The 21,741-nt window shown below is 31.6% G+C and overlaps 1 protein-coding gene across 10 annotated transcripts in view; it reads left to right on the top strand.

The window, feature by feature from the left end:
- LOC118184991 (sodium channel protein para-like) overlaps positions 1-21,741 on the top strand; it is a 610,313-nt gene that overhangs the window by 560,642 nt on the left and 27,930 nt on the right. For 9 of the 10 annotated variants that reach the window (XM_085811116.1, XM_085811114.1, XM_085811112.1 and 6 more), the window contains 4 exons: positions 5,183-5,452; positions 9,756-9,809; positions 12,118-12,255; positions 18,091-18,198. In XM_085811116.1, the coding sequence (XP_085667242.1) occupies positions 5,183-5,452; positions 9,756-9,809; positions 12,118-12,255; positions 18,091-18,198 (570 nt within the window). The remainder of the gene's footprint in view (positions 1-5,182; positions 5,453-9,755; positions 9,810-12,117; positions 12,256-18,090; positions 18,199-21,741) is intronic. The other variant, XM_085811111.1, reaches the window with a different exon arrangement.

The raw sequence follows: 21,741 nt of genomic DNA, 5'->3' as shown, positions 1-21,741 counted from the left end.
TAAGTAAATAATAAAAGCAATATCATAAATGTTGTTCTCATGCCACTAATTTTGAATCAGATTTCATGCCTGTTTTCATGCCGTAGATTTGCTCTGTTGCGAAAGTAATTTCAAAATATAGATTAGCCACTTCTAATATACTTTACTTTCACATATTAAACAGATGTGCACAAATATCTACTTGTCTTATATTTTTTGATAAAATAGTTTAAAAACTAACTTTTAGTAGCATTTTAAAAGAATAACAGTAAAGATAAACAAAAATTACAAAGCATTTTAAAGTATATTTCTTTGAATTATTTCAATGTCCCTTTTAACCTCAGAATTCAGATTTTCTATGCAAATTAATTTTATTAATTCTGTAAATATTTCAAGTATGTATGATTCTGTTTTGAGTGTTGCATGTGTAATGCAAATTTAGTTTAGATTCATTGTCTTGTAATAAATGATGATTATAATTTATCGATATAATGCAGAGCAGGGGTTTACATCACTTTTATCTATATTTGATAATTGAACCAAAATGCCAAAACGGAATAAACAGCCTTCCTGGGCAAATTGCTCCTTTCACTAAAAAATTTAAATTTTATTTTTTTTTTAATTGTCTGAAATCGTTTGTCACTCAGAGAAAAATATGTGTGCTAATTTTCTCACGTTTTTTTTTAATTGTCACAAAGATATAAAAAATTACTTATTCTCTCATATCTTTATAAGAAAATTAAGAAACTTCGATATTTGTAAATTTGTTTTATTATGTCTTGATTATGTTCATTAATAATTTAATTTATTCTAATATAGTTGCAACATTATAATTGAGCAATTTTGTCTGACAATTATTATGTTTATCATAATTTATATAAGTAATTTTTAAACAAATTTATATTACATGCAAATAATTGCCTCATATAAGGCTGCATATTTATATAAAAATTCAAATTGATATTACCATGATACTTTTTTGTTTATGATGTGTGTAATCATGAATAAAAAATATTGATTTAGTTTTAAATTTACTGCATTTTATGTTAATTTAGATATTGCAGATTTAAAATCAAACAGAAATTTGATATCGCTTTCTTCTATGAAAGAAAAATAAAATACTGTGAAAAGTTCCCAAGCATCTACAATTACAAATTTTGAAAATCATGAAAATTCCCATTTATTAGAATTATTATGCGAAATGAAAAGAAAAAAAAATTAAAAATGACACATAAAGATTCAAATTTATACTTAATACAAGATATTTAAATATTAATATATATTGCTGTTGATTTTTTTTCAACCTCTGCTTTCATATTTTGTGTGAAGATTATGTTTGGAGAAATTAATATTTTTGATTCTGGCCAAACAAAATGAAAGCAACTTTAAATATGTAATAATTTTTTCTACAACTATGTGCACATGTTCCGAATGTTTATGTTAATCTATGCATAAAAGAGAAAATATTCAGCTTAAATTAAGAAACATTAAATTGTGAAAATTAAAAATTTTTGCAGCATTATCTAAATTAAATAATTAACACTAGTAAACATTTTTTCTGAAACATTCAGAGTTTTTATGTGAAATCCGATATCTTTTTAAAAATGTGACCCGTTTTGAGTGTTATTTTCGTATGTCTTGTTTAGAATGCCATGTGTAAAAAAGTCATTATTTCTTTACTTTAAGTTTAAAATATTGTCAGGAATTAATAAAACTGCTTGTTAGAAATCGTTATAAATATCAATACAACTAACTTGATAAGAGATTATTTAGAATGAAAGATTTAAAAACCATAATTTCGCAACAAACTACATACTTGTTGTACTAAATTAAATTGGTTTATTCTCAATACAGAATAAAAATAAATAAGTAATAAATAAGTAATAAAATAAATAAGTAATAAATAATAATAAAATAAATAAGTAATAAATAATAATAAAATAAATAAGTAATAAATAATAATAAAATAAATAAGCAATAAATAATAATAAAACACATAATAAGTATGGTTTATTCTCAATAGAGCATAAACCATACTTATTATGGGTTTTTTTTATTCTTAAAAGTTAGAGAGTTATGTCAATAATGAAAATCATGATTTAGAATTTTCACAACTGCGTTGCAATTGAGGGTGATTTAAATCCTCTATTTTAAGATTTTGTTTTATATTTATGAAATTCTTTCAAGTTTATTTTCAAATTATACAACAGTTTCTGAAATTTGTAGTTTCATACAAAAAATATATATTCTTAACTCCAAAAGAATTCTGAAGAGGTCCACCAGGGGCTGAGTGGTAAAGTCCCTGAACACTGATAGTTCGGTCTGAGTGTCCAATCTCGCGAACGGGCTTGCTCCATGGGAATTTTTGTGGTTTTCCCCGTGTGTAACGTGCATACGAGTCCGTTCCTCTTACAGAGTCCTCCACGAAAGCATTCCTCTCTTTAGGAAGAGAGACCTCGAATGCTTTGCCATAATTGAATAAAAAAATTCAAGAATTCTGATGTTTGTGGAAAGATATTCTACCCGATTTTTACAAAATTTGTTTTATTAAATTTCAAATAGCAATAGATATAAAATAATGCCCTTTCAATTTAGACATAGGCAGGACAATTGTGAAGCATTGTGTAACTGTTCCTAAATTTTTAATTTTTTTTTTTCTTTTTGTTTTTGTTTTTTAAATCAAACTTGAAATTATGTAACTTTTCTTAAAATAATTTTATTTTCACTTTGATGCTGAATTATGAAAAATTTAGATTATTAGACCAGATAATCAAAAAATAAATAAATAAATAAAATATGATTTTTGTCAAGAATCTGCAGGCGGCAAAAGTATACGTTAGGCAAATTTTAAAATAATAAATTTGCATATAAAAACACAGTTTTTAAAATAATCAGTTATATCCTTTGTAAAATTTGGTAACTTTTACATCAAAGAAAGAGATGATTGTATACAATGAAAGTAGTTTGCATCTATAACTGTGAATTGTAAAGAATGCAATGAAATAAATACCACACCATGAATATTCATTAATCAACCTTTAAAAAAGTAGCATATGTAGAATATTTTATTTAAAAATTTGTGTTCTATTACTATTAAAATTTTTGAATATTGATATTTTTCTAAAACATAATATGCTTATTCAGATGATCTTTTTACATTAAATTTATGATATTCTTCATAATTATCTGGTGACTTTTTGGTAAAGGATTTTGCTTCATTGATTTTTATTGAAATGCAGTGTTTGTTTTAGGACGGATATTGATTTTATTCTTGGTAAATTCATTCGCAAATTTTATTCTCAGTTTTTAACAATATAAATATGAAATGGGATTTTAATTTTTCCTCTTCAAATTTGTATTAAATCTTCTATAAAAATAAAGTTACGGTTGTTATAAACATAGCGGCAAGTGGTTGATTGATTGACTGTACTAAATTTACGAATATAGTTATTAAAAATTCTAAGAAGTATAAATTGGCTAACATGTTGTGAAAAAATATATATAACACATAATTAGTCATTTGAAAACTAAATATTATTGATAATTTTCTCAATTTAATTAACCAGACATATAAACTCAAGAAGCAAAATTCGAGGATTATATGTACTTTTTTAAGATATGCTGTTCTGCATTATTGGTTTTACAGCAGTTTAGAGAGTATGCATACAGAAAAGAAAAACTATGCAGACTTGCTTAGACAGGCTACTCATATACAGGGTGCATAGGAAAAACCCCGTTAACCTGTAAATTCTTGCGAGCCGAGAGAGCTACAGCTATGCAAGTGAGGTAACGGTATAGTAAAGCGATTGCGAGTGAGGTAACGATATAGTAAAGCGATTGCAAGTGGGATAACGGTATAGTAAACCGATTGCAAGTGAGGTAACGGTATAGTAAAAAGAAACTACACCCGACCTGATGCAAACGATAAGCAGCGCTCCAAGTGGCGAAATTCGGAAGATAGTTATTGCAAATCGAAAACGAAAAGAGATAGAGCAAAACTGAAGATTAGAAAGGTTTAGAGCAGCAATTAATTAGTATGAAATGACATCTGGTTCACACGGATAAAGTAAACTGTCACTTGTTGACCCAAAGATATTCGCAATCGATGGCTTCCATTTTGTGTAAACGTTTCAAAAAAGTAGCCGTAGGTATTAAATACCGATCTTTTTATTGCAAAAAATACGTACGTGCGTCAATACAGTTTGATGACATCACACACATACACAAAACAAAAAATAACTGCAAATGCAAACTGTCAGACAGTGATAGCAAGTTAATGTTATCGTCTACATCGAAATGATAATGAGGTTTGAGATTATGCTGTTTGTATGAAGCGAGAGCCAACACCTTTTAAACTAAAATTTTAAATGCATTGGAAATTAAAGTTTCCAAAGACGTTACAGTATAGTACAACGTCACAATCTGCAACTGCGCTCTGCTACATGTCCGAAATGGTTCCAGCATCAATTGGGGACATCTTTCGGAATACAGGCTACAATGCATGTTATCCATGTGAACCAAATTTCGTTTTGATTAAATAATTGATATTCTAAAACTTTTTAATTGGAAATATTGCTCTAACTCTTTTCATTTTCGATTTGTGATGCCTATCTTCCGAATTTCTCCACTTGGGGCGCTGCCTGTCGTTTGCATTAAGTCGGGCGTACAGTCTCTTTATCATAAGAAAAGCTCTCGCCAATTAGTCTGCAGCTGTTTGTTACCAAAGAAACGAGTCTTGACCCATTTTCCGTAGGGGTGTCTTGAAGACGAATGATAAACTCTTTTCCCTCAGCAAACAGTCTCCAAAACCAAAACAACAATAAAGCAACCCTTGGTTCCCCCCTATTTGAAATACACTAGCCCTGTTGTTATAGCAACCGCCATTCACCAGACACTGTGGCGGGATCTATTCTTCTCGTAGACAGACGGTAGTCGCTTTACTATTTACTTTACCTCGCGTGCATAGTTGTAGCTCTCTCCGTACATAAGAATTTTTGGGTTAAAGTGACTTTAATATGCACCCTGTATATGGGAATATTTGATAAAATCACATAAAACCAAAAATTTAGCATAACAGAGCATATTACAAGAATATTCACAAATGAAAAATTCTTTAAGTATTGGTTATTCTAAAGAATTACATTTTTTAACATAAATTATTTTTTAAATGCCTGAAATAATGCTTATTTACATCCTTTCTTAGGTCGTAGTAAATGCCTTAGTACAAGCCATCCCAGCTATCCTTAATGTCTTGCTGGTGTGTTTGATATTCTGGCTCATTTTTGCGATCATGGGTGTCCAGCTTTTTGGTGGAAAATATTTTTTTTGCACAGATGATCCGAAGGAAGACAACAAAGTAAATATCACTTACGTAAACACCAAAGATGAATGCGAAGCAAAGAATCTTACCTGGAAGAATCCAAAAATCAATTTCGACAATGTGTTAAATGCGTATTTGGCATTGTTTCAAGTGGTAAGACTATAAAAAATGTTTGCTTTATTAGTCTGTAAGCTTTTTGAATGTTTCGGCTCAGATACCTGCAGTTTTTATAATTTCGTGATTATTTTTGTTGTTGTTGTTGTTGTTGTTGTTGTTATTACTGATCCCAACTGGTTTAGCCATTAGGCTAGGCAAGATCCATGAATCCCAAAATCGTCAATAAATCCAAAATGAAGGTAGGTCTTTTCAATAGGTCCTCTTTTACAGATCCCAAATAGGTGAGAAGATGTTCAGGAGTGAAATGACGATTGCTACATTTCTAATAATCATTGCTACATTTCTAATAATCATTTAGAAGTCCATGAACCAGAAGTCCAATAATTGTTGAAACCATGACTTACATTACGAAACATTTGATGCATATTACAGTATTTCAAATGCGATAATATTGCCGGTGCTATCTTAGATTATATTATTATTTTCATTATCGAAACATTTATAAAGTCATTCCCTTCTTTTTGAAGCAGGAGACGTGAAAAATGGGCATTCTCTTTACTGGGACTCAAACCCTGGATCTCTCAAATACGCGTCACTATGCTTCCAATTACACCACAGAGGCATTCGGAAAGGAGGAAGAAATTATTTACTCCCCCTTTTAAAGAGCGACAGAGGAGAAAGAGACCCAATCGCCAAATCTTGGTGGTGACAAATTATCATTTACCACATTTTACTTCGGGCGCTACTGGTAGAGGCATTAAGTTCTTTTTTAAACAAGAGAGGTGTAAAATTGTGCAATGGCTTAGCCTTGATTCGAACCCTGAACCTCTCCTATACGCGTCGTGTATGTTTCCAATTACATCACGAGGGCATGGGGAAAAGGAAGGCAACAATACCTTATACATTTAAATACTTTATGTAAGCATATACACACACTGGCCAATAAGCTAGAAACCTTTGAGATTTTCATTTGAGTGCGTGCTAGGGATGAAGTAGGCAATTTTTTTATGACGTGAGTACACGTGGTTAGAATGCTAGTACAACCCTTTCGCCGTCCTCTCCCATCCGCGAAAATTTGCCTCCCAACGGCCGTCTGTTTTTCGTAGCGCGTAATGCTGTTTTCTCTGTACATCATAACTTTTTATACAGGACTTTCGTAGTGGATGAATGTCAATGAATATTAAGTAAAATTAAGGAAGGAATTAAAGAATTATATTAAGAAATTATATTAAGGAAATAAAGCATAATGGAAAAATAATAATATCTCTGCTTATTTCTAATAGCAGGGTAATTTGATAACATCTGATCCAGGCGGTCCACTCCTCCCATTTTGTTGTTGTAATCTTTTACAATTATTGGTTTTTTTACAGTTCTTTTCCGTGTTCCAACATCAATCATCGAGTTATTATGAACTGTACTCATTAAACGTATATCTTTCTTGTCTTCTCAATTCAGTACCTCATTTTTTCTCTTTTTCTGCTGAGTAGACGTTGAAGCCATCTCTTACTGTCTTGTATCTTATGTAAAATGGCGCGAATATTCATAAAATCTGAGGTAAATTCAATTAAAAACAGAATGCCTCTGATTAGTGCTACCCTCTAGGAGGTATTAGAACAAACAAAAATAAAAACACAAACAAGTAAACATTTAGAAAGCTATTTAAACTTTTAAAAGTTTTAAAATGTAGAAGAACGCTTTAGGCTCGTTATGGCCGCCCTGCGAAAGTTTAACTTCAACACGCTAGACGCGTTACGGACGTCGAAGAGGATAAGTAAGGTGTAAGAGTGTTTTTCATAATGAATGAAGTATGGGAACAACGACAGATCTTTCATCATTTGAAAAGGGGCTTATTTTTGGTGTCCGTTTAGCGGGGTCCTCGATTTCGGAGACACAAAATCTCACTGGGTTCTCAAAAGCAGCCATATCAAATGTTTTCAAAAGTTGGAATCATCAGTTGCAGTTTTCCAAGAGAGTGATTAACGTCGTCTCCAACGAATTATACGCAGAACAGGGACTCTACTGTACTTTAACTGACACAGATAGTCAACCAAGTCTCTTCCGAACAGATTTCATCTCGAACCATACGCATAGAAGTGCAGAGGATACGAATGCATAATCGGGTACCTGTGAGAAAACACTCATCTCTGCCCGACATGCAAGAATTCGTTTGCAGTAGTGTCGGGAAAGGAGATACTGGACATGTGAGAATTGGAAACGGATTATGTGGTCAGATGAATTACTCTACACTTTATATTGCACTGATGGATATCGTCAAATTCGGCGAGAACCCCATGAAGCCATCTTGCGACTGTGGTCTGGTGGGGGTATCGTGACATAGTTAGGCTGAAATGGAAGTGGTTTCCTGGTGTCCCTCGAGGGTAAACAAACAGCCATGAGATACCTAGATATACTGGCAGATCAAGTGCACCCTGCAATGTTGCTTTTTTAACATAATGGCGACGGATACTTCATGGGCGATAATGGTAGCTTATTGAGAGGAAATCACCTGCTTCAAATTTTTCGCATCATCTTCTGCACGTTCCGTTAGAAGCTGCGTTTCCACCAAAAACTTTCTCTAAATTTCGACACGCTTCTGTGTTATATCTTTTTTGTTGGAATTCGTACAAAATACAGTGCCATAAATGAACTTTATCGTCAGCCATGTTTACACGACCGCATCTCACTTAACAATGACATGAGACACTTTTGTTTCGGGTAATTTAGAAGAGCAGATGTGTATAAATTCAACGATAAAAAGAGACATCCATATACACCTCAAATAAACATGTGAGTACGTGCTGAAACTTGAAACAACATTATCGGTCAGAACTTTCCGGTAGAACTTATAATTGGTTTCACCCTATCCGGCATGCTGGTAAGGAAACTGGTCGCCATAGCCCTAGTCCTGAGCTCGAATTCCGGAAAAATAAGTATATGTTTAGTGATTTTACGGATTTTACGGCATAAGGTCCATTTAGAAGCTGTTGTTAAGAAAAAAGGGAGAAGAGATCCTTCAATCTGTCTTTCGGTGTGCTTTCAGTGGCGTAAATAAGGGTATGCAAAGAGTGCCGTCGCATAGGTGCCCGAAGGCTTAAGGGGCCCTTGAGTGTTCTGCTGAACTACATTCACATGATTAAACTTTAAAAATAAGCATTCTTTTATAAATACTATGACCAAGAGCAAGGTGCTATCATAAAAGTTGAATTCAGTGTCTCAAATTCATTTGTACGGTTTGTTTTCGAGACATCTGTACGTACGGACAGAATAAAGGGCTCTTCCTTTCAAAAAGAATTATAAAATGGGCTTAAAACGGATTCAAAAGGATTCTTTTTTCGTGACATCTGTACGTTCGCATATACGTGCATACATATGTGTACAGAAAGGTAGAGATATATATCTCGCATAACTCAAAGATGATTAGCCGTAGAGCGTTAAGATTTTGTATATGGGAGTGCTATAATAGCTAGTTGTGCACTTCACGTTTTTATTGCAATTGGCAAAATATATATCCACCCCCTTACCCATCTTAAAAGTACTGTAAATTTAACAGGGGGCCCAAAAATGTTTTTGCATAGGGGCCCAAGAATTATAGTTACGCCATTATGTGCTCTCCATCAAAGGTGAGATGGAGTTGGACAAAATTTGTCACTCATGAAATCTTTAAATCCTTTTCAAACAATTGGCACAAAACCTTTCCTCTCTTAAACATTATGAACTCGTGGAACTTATCTTAGCCATCAGAAAGATTGGTCACGACAATAACAACAACAACATATTTAGTAAGAAATGAAAGACAAAGTTCCGGAAAATATTATCCAAATATTTAGTTCATACGATCAATAATTCAATAAGATCAAAAAGTAAAAAAAGTTAAATTCATTCCAAAATCGTAAACCATATTTTGAAAGGTAATTCAACAAAAATATCACAGAATTTTTGAAAATGTGTTTTTAATTAAATTTTTTAAACAAAAAATAAATATTCAGAGGCTTGTCTGACATGACTCGGCCTTTCAAAAGAGAAAACTGGAAGTTCAATATTTGATTCTTAGAAAAAAGATTTGGTATTAGAAGAATAGAAAAAATGCACATTCCAAACAGAAAAAAACTATTTTATGTTTCGTTTAGAAATATTTAAAAGTTCTGACATTACTTTCGAAACCTAAGGTTATCACATTTCTTTTTAAACTTGTCTGCATTTCAAATTCATTGCAATTAGAATGCGATATTATGTAATTCATAATTAGAATTATAGTTATTTCCTCTTCGATAATTTGCATGTATATCTAATTTTCTTTTCCAAAGCAGATATTTACATTTTATCTATCATTAAATTTCAGGCAACTTTTAAAGGCTGGATTGATATCATGTATGCTGCTGTGGATGCAAGAGGAGTACGTAATTAGTTATATGGTTCTAGAGTAAATCCATATTAAATACGCAATATAATTCTTTACTTTTGAACTAAATTACATATATATATATATATATATAATTAAAAATATTTTATTGAAATTAATAGCATTGTATTTTGGAATTTAAGGCCTTCTCATGACATTCGTCAAATGTGTTTTCTGAAAATTATGTGTTTATTGGTCTTTACATCAAGGATTTAAAAATTAATATTCTAAACTAATATACTTGCTATTTTATCCTCTAAATTTCATGTATTAAACTAGTATAAGTATTAATAATTAATTCCTGAGTAATCATAAAGAATATTATCTGTAAAATGTAACCTGTTGATAAATTTAAAATCACACTTCATTTATCAATAACTATTCAAGGCTTTTATTATTTTTATTTATTTATTATTTTATGTCTTTTATAATATACTGTAGTATATTTGCGTATATATTTAGTATTTTGTAGTTTCCTCCGCCTAGCACTCATTAAATTAATTTGCTCTGATTTTGTCTGATCTATCTCATTCTGAATACCAGCAAAATATGGCGCGTTATTTACTATGAACTTATGCAGCATCATTACATCTTTGGAAGCATAAACGAATGAGCTCTAAAAGACTGTATGAAGAATTATTTCCAGGTCTTTAAGTGCAACCAAAAATCAGAAAAATGGTTTAAAAAACCTTTTATTCACTCAATATAATTTAACAGATGGACCTTATTAGGCTTCTACAAAGCTAACACTTCTGGTTTAACTCAAACAAGTAATAAGGAACTTCAAAAAAATATATAAATCTGGCATAACGGCTTACAGGAGGATTTAGAGCGCAGGAAGGTTCTGGCTCGTAAAAGTCGGCGTAACAAGCTTAATGGCTAGAAGCGCTGAGCGCCACAGAAACCTAATCACTAGTAATTCAAAATAGCAACGTGACCTTCAAGCAGACATAAAAAAACATGCTCTAAAATCACCTTCCAAAAGCCTTCCTTTCTTTCATTTGAATACATGCGCGCTAGCTTATAAACATTCTTGGAAGAAAGCATGAGTGAAAACGAGACTGAAAGGAAAGTTGCTTTAACTAAAAATTAACTGTTAATAAAATTAAGTAAGTCTTCCCAAATTTATTGCAGTATTAAACTGATTTAATGATAATAGCTTGAAACAAAAAGGTAATAATAAAAATATTTATGCATTGTAATTCCCCGCAAGAATCAATTAAATAAGGGAAGCAAGAAAAGAATATACAATTATTAGCAAAGCGTATTCTATGCAATATACAAGTATTTATATACGGAAACCATACTTGTATAAGACACACCTCGATTGATTAAATGAAACAATTTTAATAGTACGTTTACTGTCATATATTAACTTCCACAATAAAATTATGATTAATATATTCAATACCTTGAAAACATATATATTATATTTCAAAAGAATAAAGTAAGGTTAAATTTAATTTTAAATAATTCTCTTGCGCTATTGCTGCAAGTAATTAAATTTGAATTTAGCAAACATTCTCTATTCGCAAAAAGCAAATTAAAAGGCAAATTTAAAGTTAATTTAATGCAAACAAATAATGTGCATATACAGATTGATTTCATAATTTACTATAGCTATTTAATTTTTCGTTTTATTTCGTGAATATGTGTCTTTTTATGCACTTTCACTAAAAACTATTTAACTTATCTTTACTAAATTTGTCACTCTTTTGGAATACATGCTACTTAATAATAATAAAAAGGATTTTAATTTTTGGTCTAAAAATAAAACGATAAGTTTTTTTTTTAATTTAAAAAATTGTACTAATTTATCCATCTAATGCATACACAATCACATTACACAAATTTATCCATTAAATCTATTTAACTTACCTTTACAAATTTTGTCACGCATTTAGAATGTTTGCTACTTAATAATAATAAAAAGTATTTTTATTTTTGGTCGAAAAGGCAAAATTATAAGCTTCTTTAAGTAAAACTTTAAAAAATTATACAAATTTTATTAATTAATTTTTTCAATTTACTAAATTAAACTTAAATAGGTTATACCTTAGGCAGCTTGAAATTAAAATGCGGTGTTAATTATCAATATATTTTTGAAAGAAAATTACAAGGAGTAGGTGTAATGAATAAGGTAACATCTACCTCTTGTTATTTTATTATAATAAAATAATAAGAGGTAGATGCTTACACAAAATAATTTTTGAACTACGCTATTGGCTTCGTGATTCTAAAACATCTGAACTGAGAGTTCAGATCATAAATTCTAATAAAGAACTTCTCTTCTTATAACTAGGAAAATGAACAACCCGAAGAAGAAGGACATTTAATGATGTACTTGTATTTTGTACTATTTATTATTATTGGTTCTTTCTTTACACTTAATCTATTCATTGGTGTGATCATCGACAATTTCAACGAACAGAAGAAAAAGATAAGTATTTTTTACAATTATTTTATTTACGTGTAATTTAATCAATATATTCACGTGCTTATATTTCCTGTTGTAGTGTGTTAGAATGGCATTCTTGTTATATTATATATTTGAAGTTTAGATTGTTTGATATGTTGTAAGATCTTAATACATTTCTTTGAAAGTATATATTTAAAATTTTAATATGAGCTTTAGTCCATATTTGAAATTTAAAGCATTTTGTGTATTGTTCAGTCTTGAAAATTTTCTTTGAATATATATGTAAATATATATATGATTGTCAGGATATGGCTAGTATATTAAAAATTATATATATATATATATATATATATATATATATATATATATATATCCATATCCTGATACATGTTCGTTTAACATATTATAAAGTTATTTAATATTTGTTTGAAAGAATATATTTAATATTTTTAAATCTTTATCCACGTGTTATATGTATTTGAAATTTAGATCGTTTTATGTATTGTTAAGTGTTGAAATTCTTTTTGTACGTATATACTGAGCATTTTTAATTAGTTATTCTTATTTAATATATATCTGAAACTCATATACTTTTCCAAGTTATTAAATCTTCAAATATCATTTTAAAAGCACATATTTAATTTATTATTCACTTAAATATATATTTTAAGTTTAAATCATTTGGGAATTGCAAAATTCCATAGTAATATTGTATATATTTGATGTTTTTTAATAGTAAATTCCCGAAAGTTACTATAATCAATCAAGTTAAAAGACAGGTCACTCTTTGAAAAAAACGTAATCCCGTTGTAAATTGCTTCTACAAAGCTTTTGGAAGGAAGTTTTTTCCAGCAGTCCCAGTAGACTGTTAAATAGTTAATGGCATCGACAGCAGAGGGCGTTTATACGTACATTTTTAGAACAACTTCAGACAGTTTAAGTAACGTTTTAAATATAAAGAGTATTTTTTTAAATGTTTCCATCTGATAGCCTTTTTTCTGGACATATATCTCTGCATCGTGATTTCCATGATAGAAAGGCTCTTAGTAAAATGTCTAGGGATATTTATTTCCATTCCTCTTCTACTATAACCGAGACCACCAATATACGGTGGGTTTGCGGTTAGAAAGAGCTTTTTCAAAAGACCAGAAGCAAAATAAGTCCATGAATGAAATGTAGGAAGACTGCGAAGAAATACGTTGAAAAGGTACATATGCAATACCTGTATCAGTTTTCATTTTTTTAAGGAATGCAGAGGTACTTTTCGAAGTATGACACGTTGCTTTGATATGTTGATTAATTTTCGCTCATTGAAAGTCATTGAAATAAGGAGATGGAATTTCTTCCATAAATATCCGATGTAAAAATTTTCTCTTGGTACTACACTGAATTGGTATGAATACGTTTCCCCATTCTTCTCATTTTTAATTTTTCACTGTAAGAGAATCCCGTAACAATCATAAACCCTTGATGAAACTTTCTTTGCATTTATGGAATCAGGTTTGTTCCTTTTTTTTTTTTTTTTTTTTTTTTTCCTCTTCGTTTTCAATAATGAATAGACCATTTTTTTATTGCAGTCATTTAGGTAATCCAACGCTTCATCAAGGGTCACAATCTATAATTTCCCTTTATCTCCTACTAAACAGTTTTCACACAGAGGTCTACAAACTGTTCTGCGTTGAGTCACATTCCTCGGTAAAAGCTGTTGAACATTATGTTTCTTAGCTTTTATGTCGTAAATCTTGGGTTTTTATTTTATTAATTGTTGCTACAGGTGTATTTAAAGACTCTGCAATTGACTTCTGCGTCGGTGAATTTTCTCTTGATACCAACGATTTAATTTTAGAAACATTAGAAACAGTACGTACGCTTTTCGGGTATTCGTATGGAGTCTTCTTTCCATTTAGAAGTAATGACTGACTGCTTTTCCCTTTCCGATTAAGAATATTGCTTACTTTGGGCTCAGAAATTTTAATAGCATGCGTTTCATAAAATTTTTGAATTGCGGAATAGAAATGTTTGTCTTAAGAGAGCGCAAAAACGTATTCTTCAATCCACAGCTTTTTTTTTGCGTGAGACATTTTGAAAGAAGGATAAATTTAAAAGACGATATTTCTCATTTCAAATAATAAACTGTTGCCAGAAGTTTTATTCCAAAAATGTTCGTTTTTTTTTATTTTTTATCGAAATCGTTCTATAAACGTGTAAGAAAAAACTTAATATGCCACTTTCTTTTCTTTAAAGTAGCGCTTCTTTAGGAAAAGGAATTTAAATGCATTAATTTTCTTTTTACTTATTCAACTGATATTTGTTATTACGGATTCAAAGTCCGTTTATTGAAATGGAGAAACGTAATTTGAATGTTTAAAGCAAATCGTCACTTAATGGCATTTTTACTTAACACCCAGAAATCATGTACGTGTGCAAATCGTCAAACCATACCCACGGGTAAGAGAAACGTCACTTGCCAGAAAAGTTTCCACTAGTTAACGGATATTTGTTGCTCTTTCTCATAACGCAACTCTTATCAATCTTTTGATTTGAAAGAAAATTGTAGCTTTTATAATTATCTTCGACTTACGAGTGGCCAAGGAGACATAACCATTGCAAAAACTAGTCGCTCGCCTCAGAGTCTGTTCGCGGCAGACAGACAGTCTTCATGCAGTTTGCACAAATTTTCTTACATGTAGCATGATTACAATATTAATTTTCCTTAGAAATCCTCCGCGAAGACATCCATCATAAGATAAATAGCATTTGCGTGCTTTGCCATAATCAGTTAGCCTATTAACTATCTCCTGACTCATCTTCTGATATCAGGCAGTCTACTTTTTATTCTTTAACCCTTAGAAAACCGAAGCGTTCGCTAATCTGTGTCTGTAAAGAGGTGTGAAGATTTCAAATGACACCATTTCTACTTCCTAACAAAGAAGCTTCCATTAGCCTTTTAGGACAAGTTATCTGCAATACACTGCTACAATGCATTTGGGAAATTGTACGTGCTACTGCATACTTTAGGGGAAGGGAAGAAAAATGCATCGCAACTACGGCAGTTTCGGGCGGTTGTGGTCGTTTGAATGAAAGGCTTTCAGAGGGTTAAAGTTGAATTATACATTGAAGGGCACAATTTTAGTTGTACTTAATAAATTCAGGAAAAGAAGGGTGATACAAAAGCACATTTTGATATCCATCAAAGCATTCGAAAGTTTTAAGAAGATATCGGGAGGTACAGAATTAGAGATAATGTATGTCAAGAACTAAATTCACTTTCCCTAAACATCAGCCTTTGTGAATTCTTCTCTAAAATCTTTATCGCTCCTTTTATGCTGTGTTATGTGTATTGCATGAAACATAATGTTTATATAAATATGTATAATAATAATATGTTTATAATTTTAGATTTTGCTGGTTAGTCAGGATTAGATTTATGCAACCTATTTGGGACCATATTTCTTATAAGTCAGCTATTATTTTCTAGAAGATATTTCATATGCTATATAGATATCTAAGATATATAGAGTGTTTCATTCGTAGAAGGCCCAGAGTTACTGTTTATTTACAGGCATAATATAAGTTATGATGTCAAATCTGGTTGTAACAGTGATACTTTGAAAGGTATCTATGATACCATAGCAAATGTTGGAAATAGCTGTCTCGTACCTATAGCTCTTCAAACCCCAACTTTCTATGTTCGTTACTATCTGAGTGCCGAGATGTCGTTAATTCATTTTTTTTTAAGATACTCGTTTCTCAATTTGTTGGGTTGTGCATGGCTTAGTAACACTAAACTTTCTCTTTAACATGCAATGTAATAAGTCTAGAAAACTAACATCTGAAGATACTGGTTGCATCATAGCACCTGCCTTTTTTAAGTCTTTCGCAACGGTAGAGGGCAAAATCTGTTTATTTGAAAAACCCGTATATACGTTTTGTTGGAATCGATTTCCTTCCCCCATGCCAAGTAGAATGCTACAGCGTTAAAAGTAACCTGCTTAAGCGAAGCGATTACTTCTATCTTGGGATCTTTGTGCGGTTTCACTTACTGTGTGCAGTTTTCGCTCAGGACAGAATTGCAAATGTGAGCATCAATAGATAAACGTTGAGGAGAAGGAACGTACACTCAAATAAGAGAGCTACTTTTAGTTGCTTCAAAAGAATGAGTCATGAACTAACGGGATGGGGAAAAGCACCAGGTATAAAATGGACTTAGGCGTTCGGGCGACCTGCCGATGTCTGAATGGTCGGGCATTTCGGTCGTCTTCGATGTGATAGTGGTAAACTCTGATTGCCGCTAACGTATATTAGAGCATTACTGACGCAGTCTCTTTGCCTGTTGGGCGGAACTGTTAAAAAGTACTTAGCTCAAGCATGAAAGCACATCTATTACACTTCCAAAATGTCTATGGAATGTTACATTACCAAAACGTCTATGATCCTTCGCATTATCGTCGAATAACTATGATCGAAAATTATTCAGATCTTGAACCACACACAATATTAAAATTACAAAACATTACAGCAAAAATAGTATATTCAGATCTCATCAGACATTTTGGACTTTCTATCAGATATTTTTGGACATTCTAGCAGACATTTTTGGACATTTTTTCAGATATTTCGTATGTTTATGTCTGCAGAAACGAGACGGGGATTGAGAATTTGCTATGGTCGATCCACTGAATATACTGAAATAATTCTGATGATTCTGCTGATTGTACGCTACAGCAGTTGGTCTTACTTTTGTACCATATTTGTAATAAGCCTTTGTGTACCATATTTGTAATAAGCAATCGGAGTTTTCTACAAATGGAACACCTTATGTGAATTCTATGATTTAACTTACATTTTTTATTAAAATAAAATATGATTTTCCTCAATAATTTTTTCAGAATATCAGTCTTTGATCTGAATTTACGTACTTCATATTAAGTATAAAGAAAATAAATTATCTGAAGCATTGGTAAATATAGTAAAATTAAATTAGTTTTCAAAAGTCTGTTATTTTAAATGTGAACAAATTGCTGTTATATGTTAATACACATTTTAATGAATGCAGACTTATATGAAGTACAAAAGAGAACAGTGTAATTGCTTATTATCTATCTTGCTTGCACAAATCTGTCTGCTGCACTTTTCTTTGCTTGTACTTTTCTTAACTGATAATGATTCTCTCAAATGATAATGATTCTTTCAAATGATAATGATTCTCTCAAATGATAATGATTCTCTCAAATGATAATGATTCTCTCAGATTCCAAGCTTAAATTATAAGCTGTATTTTGTAAAGTCATTCTGATTTTTAGTTTCGGATATTTTTCGGGTAAAACCCGAAATGAAAAGCCTTCTTGAACCGAAAAAGGGGTAAAGTAGGGGATTCATAAACTCGGGTTTTACCCGAAGAAGAAATAGCGTGATTATAACTAATCAAACTCTCCGTTCTAGCCGAAACCACCACTTTCGGCGGGAAATTCAATTTCATATTTGACCATTTTAAGGTAGAGCCATTTTATTAAACCATCTTTTAAAAATATTCTCAATTTTTAATCGGTAATCATTTTCCAATTTTTAATCGGCAATTGTTTTAAATATTTTATTCCTTATTCATACTATTTTTCACATTCATTCCTGTTTTATGCATCATTCCCACTTTCCCCTTTTTGAAAAATAATTATTTAATAATAATTTAATCAAAATATTTAAGCTAAATATTAAATTTAACAAATATTTTATGCTTGAACTTTTTTATCTCTTGCATGGTTTTTTCAGCATCTCTCTTTCCCTTCACTTTTCACTTTTCTTCACTTTTTATTTTGGAAGGCAATGCATACACGACTAACTATTTTTATCGCTATGTACGCAGGGGGATCTCTGGAAATGTTTATGACAGAAGATCAGAAGAAGTACTACAATGCTATGAAGAAGATGGGAGACAAGAAGCCAGTGAAAGCTATACCAAGACCAAGGGTAATAAGAAAATTTTAATTGATTATTACCTAAACAAAATTGAGTTACTCATGTGAAACCGCGTAATGAAAAAAAAAAATTAATACTTTAATCGAGGACACAATTTAGTTTTTTTTTTTTTTTAATTAAATATTTCTTATTAAATTTGAAGAGAAGATATATGGGTACTGTTGAATGTGCCGAATTTAATTAGTTAGTTAATCAGTTTTCAACTAGATGGCGCCACCTCTTTTTCAGATTATTTTGTTTGTAAAAGCAATGTTTATGCTTATCGTTTCTTTCACAGGCAATTTTTCCTTTGAATTTGCGAAGAGTTTTTAAAATGCTGTCTTCGAAACTTTGTTATCAATTTACCCCCAAATAAATTTACCGTTTACATTACAAACAGTTGAAATAAAAAGCAAATGAAATAACTGTTTTCTTAAGAGGCAACAGTGTTTAATTTATCTTTCTTAAATTCTCTATCTCTTTTTTTAATACTCTGCTTGCAACAAATTGTTTGTAAATATGTTTTGAAACAACTAAAAAAAATGGGATACTTCTACACCACCCCCCCACTCTACTGGGCCGACTGATGAAATTTAACTTGCTTTTTCCATGTCTTGAAGTGCGACTTAGGATATAATCACATTTATTATGCTATCTAGCAGGGTTGGCCAAACTTCATGTCAGTAAGAGGCGCACGTTTGAATTCACGAATGTTCGAGAGCCGCATCTAGATTTTCTAGCCACAAGTTCATATTTACATCATTATAGAAGTAATGGAGGAGATTTTAAGTAGAAAGAAATCCCTGATAACTTTGTAAAAAGATTCTAAACTAATTAATTACTTCCTTTTGGACATTGAATAGTTTTAGTTTACCGTATTTCATACATATATTTTATATGCATGAGCCGCACATATTGTCTGTGAGAGCCGTATCAGGCTCGCAAGCCGCACTTTGGCCACCCCTGATATATAGCATCGTTTTAACATAGGTATTCTCACACAATATTGGACATTTTATGAAATCACATACCATTTTTTTTTTCCCCGTGTTTGGATTCTAGGCTTCAAATTTTGCCAAAGTGCCAACTCATGTAAAAATCGCAGGAGTAGTTTTTAAAAAATTAGCTCCTGAATGTTAATTCAGTTTGGTGTATGTTTATCAGTATCTCTTGTCAAACTTACTTGATTCTTTCCTTCACAATTCGAAATTTATGTTCAATCCAAATAAAATACAAAGTATTTTCCATCACCTAAAAATCGAACCAATTTTCCTTTGAAAGTCGTCCACGAAGGCATTCGTTCCCTTAGGCAGGTAGCCCTCGAGGCTTTGCGGTAATCACATAAACCAAACCAGACCTATATATTGGCGCGTTTTGAAATTTGGGATATTTGTTAAAAACCGATAATAAAGCCAAATATTATTTGCGCACTATATTAAAATTATTTCAAAGAATGAACGATACACCTTCTTTTTTTCCCTCCAATGAAAAGTAAAGAAATAAAGGTTGCTATAAATTAAGAATTTCGCCGAGTAAATTATTTTTTGGCGCTAACTGAAAAATTGCCGCCAAGATAAATTTTGAAATTTCGCGGTAAGTTTCTCACCAAATTTTACAAAATTTAATATTTAGGTATAATTTGAGTCGCTGATTCGAAATATGAAAAAAAATCGGTATGTAATTTCATAAAAAGTTTGATTTTTGAGTCAAAATGCTTTATGTTAGAAATATGCTATGTATAATTTAATATATATCCTAAGTTCAGGCATGGAAAACGCAAGTTTACTTTTGTCAATTGATCGAATAAGAAGCGAGATATAGAACTGTCCTTTTCTTTTTTGTACAGAGTTGGGTTTTTTTTATGACTCCTAAACAACAGGAATCCAAATTAGTCACGTGACTTATTTCGTGGAGAAGAACTGAAAACGAACTTAAAGTAGTCTATTTTATTATTATATATATTTCTAATTGCTAAGAAATATTTTATGTATATTCGTGAATTATTTTAAATGAAATTAGTATTCATTATTTTATTTGCTCGTCTTAACCATTGATAAAGGCCAGGCTTTGCTAGTAATCAGTCACATTATCTTCAGTAATCGTAAAGATGAGGATAATGTTGTTATTGAATTAGAATACTAAGGCTGTTCGCACATTTTGTAGACGATTTTCATTGTACTTACAGAAATATTTTATCTAAAATTTTTGTGTTTTATCAGGTTGTCCGGAATATAATGCAGGTTTTCGCAATTGTTCATCTTTCCTGTACATTTTTAGGAACAAAAATATTTTGAATTACATTTATTTATATATCATTTTGAAGCTCTGTTTTCGCTCTATATTTCTAAAGTAATCATTTTGTTCCAAAATTATTTTCAAAAATGGTTACTAGGTGTTTTTGTTTAGATGTCAAAACGGGATTTTCTGCAAATTTACTTTCATGAGAACAAGGTAGGCCAAAGCGCAGCACAAACGGCTCGAAATGTCAGCAAAGTATGGGGTGAGAAAGGTGTTCATGAATCTACAGTTCAACGGTGATACCAAACTTTTCGTCGTGAAGAATTTCACCTGGATGATCAAGAGCATCGTGGACGCTCTTCAGCTGTTGATGACGATGATTTGAAAACTTTAGTTGAAACAAACCCGTGCATAACTGTTCGAGAACTTCGCCTAAGCAAAACAACGATTTCTGATCTCTTGAATCGTATAAAAATGTCAAAGAAACTAGATAAGTGGGTGCCTCACGAATTGAGCGAAAATAAAAAAAAATCGCCGTTCTGAAGTGCCGTCTGTTCTTCTTCTCCTCAACAAAACGACACCTTTTACTTGATCGAATTGTTACGTGTGATGAAACGTGGATTCTTTCCAACAACTGGCAACACTCATCTCGGTGGTTGGACCACGGTCAGACACCACAACACTTTCCAAAGCCAAATTTGCACCAAAAGAAAATTATGGTGCCTGTTTGGTGGTCTGAGGCCGGTCGCATTCACTACAGTTTCCTAAATCTGGGCGAAACGATTAATGCAGATAAGTACTGTCAACAAATCAACGAAATGCACCAAAAATTGCAGCCCATGTGCTCAGCATTGATCAACAGAAAGCGGCCAGTTCTTCTCCATGGCGATGCTTGGCCGCACGTCGTGCAACTGACCCTACAGAAAAAATTGGACGAATTGGGATACGAGACTCTCCCTCTTCCCCCATATTCCTCTGACCCATCGCCGACCGATTACCACTTTTTAAAACATCTGGATAACATTCTGCAGAAGAATTGCTTCAGAAACCAAGACGAGGTCAAAAGCTCCTTTGACAACTTTATCCCGTGCAGAACTCCAGAATTTTATTCCACCGGCATAAATAAACTTATATCTCATTTCGATTAATAAAATTGTTTTTGAGTTGAGTTATGATACTTTAACTCTTTCGCATCGAAGTCGCCCCAAACGCCCGAGCATTCGGATATCGGCTGGACGCCCGAAACGCCTGAATAATTTCCTACCTAGTGCTTTCCCCCCATCACGTTACTGTATTACTCATTGCTTTTAGTTGTTG

Source organism: Stegodyphus dumicola, chromosome 2, assembly GCF_044657685.1.
Source record: "Stegodyphus dumicola isolate Sdum_Otavi_A_Nest chromosome 2, ASM4465768v1".
Classification (NCBI taxonomy): domain Eukaryota; kingdom Metazoa; phylum Arthropoda; class Arachnida; order Araneae; family Eresidae; genus Stegodyphus; species Stegodyphus dumicola.
The sequence above is the reverse complement of the archived record's forward strand: the minus strand, read 5'-3'. Positions and strand labels throughout refer to the sequence as shown.